The following is a 2,148-nucleotide window of genomic DNA, read 5'->3' as shown; positions in this document are numbered from 1 at the left end:
GACCCCTGGACCCTCCTCTGAGGCCCTGCTTCCCCTCCCCCAGCCCTCCTCCGTGTCCCTGTGGGCCCTGGAGCAGCCCTTCTGTGTGGAGCTGATCCAGGGCAGCAAAGTGAACGCTGACGAGCGGATGAAGGTAGGGTAGGGGGCTCCTAGGCTGCGGTGGGGAGCGGGGGGGAGGGGGAGCGGGTGTTTTTTGCACAAACGGGTGTTTTTTGCACAAACAAGGTGGCTGTGGCCTGGAGGGGCGGCGGAGGAAGGGGGGGGGTCACATGAAAGCCACCTGACCACATTACCCAGCATCCCGGCCCAGCGTGGTTGTGAGCTGCTTCAAAACAGGAAGGGGGGAGGGGAGCAGGCCGTGGCCAGAGGCCGATTCGGAGAAACTGGGCCCCGAGAGTTCTGGGTACTTGGCTTTGGTGGAGGCTGTGGGGCCAGGCCCAGCCCCGGGATGTGGAAACCGCAGCTGGGGAGGTGGCAGGCGTTGGAAGGGGAGCCACTCCAGCTGGGCTGGGCCTTTTGGGGCTCCCAGGGGGGATGGGAGGGGGCGGGGTGTACAACGCCCGCCTGGACCCTGGGGCCACGCCCCCACACCAGCTCCTCGTCCTCCTCGTCCTCCAGACAGCCTGCGGTGCAGGCTTTATTGTCCCATTTGCAGAATGTGGAGCCCAGGTCCCCAGAGGGTGGGTATCTTTGGGGAGCACTTAAAAAGGGTGATTTCATAAGCAGGCAGGCCTGGGTCCCTCTGGCGAAATCGTGGAGGTTGGATGCAGGCAGCTTTCTGCCACAGCAGAGCTGGAGGAGGCAGGTGTTCACGAGGCATTCAACCCTTCCCCAGCCACGGGGCTCCTTCCCCAGCCACGGGGCTCCTTCCCCAGCCTCAGGGCTCCTTCCCCAGCCTCAGGGGCTCCTTCCCCAGCCTCGGGGCTCCTTCCCCAGCCTCGGGCCTCCTTCCCCAGCCTCGGGGCTCCTTCCCCAGCCTCGGGCCTCCTTCCCAGCCGCAGGGGCTCCTGGGACTTAGCCCCGGAGGGAGCACTCAGGTGTTAGAGCGCAAGTCCCTGGAGCTCCCGAGTCCAGCTGGGGAAACTGAGGCCAGAGCAGGAAGCAACATGGTCTGGGTCCCACAGTCACTGGGAGCCGAGACCAGTCCCCCATGCACAGCCCACGGCACCCTTCCCTTCACCCCCCACCCTCATATCTCCTCCTCCCACGAGGGACGTGGGGTTCAGACCCATGTAGAATGAGGACATCTCGGGAGGAGGTTCTGGCCTGAGGTGGGTGGGAGAACCTGGGTGGGGAGAGGGGCCGGCCTCTGCCACCTGTCACCTCTCCCCCTCCCAGCTGGTGGTGCAGGCCGGGCTCTTCCACGGCAGCGAGACGCTGTGCAAGACGGTGTCCAGCTCGGAGGTGAGCGTGTGCTCGGAGCCCGTGTGGAAGCAGCGCCTGGAGTTCGACATCAACGTGTGCGACCTGCCGCGCATGGCCCGGCTCTGCTTCGCGCTCTACGCCGTCATCGAGAAGGCCAAGAAGGCTCGCTCCACCAAGAAGAAGTCCAAGAAGGCGGTGGGTGGGGCGCCTGGGGGGCCGGGCCCCGTCCGTCCTGCACCCCGCGTCACTCGGCCTGGGGACCCGCCTCCCCAGCCTCCCACCCTGCCGCTGCCCCTGGCGTGAGGGGTCTGGGTCCCGGGCTTGCCGGCAGGTGACTCGGAACGTTGGTGGGGCCTCTGGTCCTGCGGGAACCTGGAGGCCCTGCCCGGGAGGAAGGACGGGAGGAAGGACACGGCGGGGGCGGTGGTTGGGCTCTTGAGTCGCGGCCCCAGGAGGCGACCGGTCGCTGAGCCGTGCTGACTCCCTGCCGCTGAGCAGGCCAGCTTTCGGGGGCTGACTTGGCGTGTTTAGGGGTTCCTCCGGCAGCTGGGAGTGGGGAGCAGGAGGGAGCCACCCTCACAGGGAGTCGGAGTGCAGGGACCTGGCTGGCGAGGGAGGCCGCCGGGGCCTGAGCCGCCCCCTCTCCGCAGGACTGCCCCATCGCCTGGGCCAACCTCACCCTGTTCGACTACAAGGACCAGCTCAAGACCGGCGAGCGCTGCCTCTACATGTGGCCCTCAGTCCCAGGTTGGCCCAGGCCAGGCAGGGGGCGGTGGGGGGGGG

The 2,148-nt window shown here is 67.5% G+C and overlaps 1 protein-coding gene across 1 annotated transcript in view; it reads left to right on the top strand.

Moving 5' to 3' along the window:
- The window catches only part of PIK3CD (phosphatidylinositol-4,5-bisphosphate 3-kinase catalytic subunit delta), a 31,638-nt gene that overhangs the window by 23,645 nt on the left and 5,845 nt on the right, over positions 1-2,148 (top strand). The window contains 3 exon segments of the mRNA XM_015565941.1: positions 44-133; positions 1,339-1,560; positions 2,016-2,110. Of these exon segments, the coding sequence (XP_015421427.1) occupies positions 44-133; positions 1,339-1,560; positions 2,016-2,110 (407 nt within the window).

The sequence above is a fragment of the Myotis davidii genome, unplaced genomic scaffold (assembly GCF_000327345.1).
Source record: "Myotis davidii unplaced genomic scaffold, ASM32734v1 scaffold299, whole genome shotgun sequence".
Taxonomy (NCBI): Eukaryota; Metazoa; Chordata; class Mammalia; order Chiroptera; family Vespertilionidae; genus Myotis; species Myotis davidii.
This window is presented reverse-complemented; position numbering and strand designations above follow the sequence as displayed.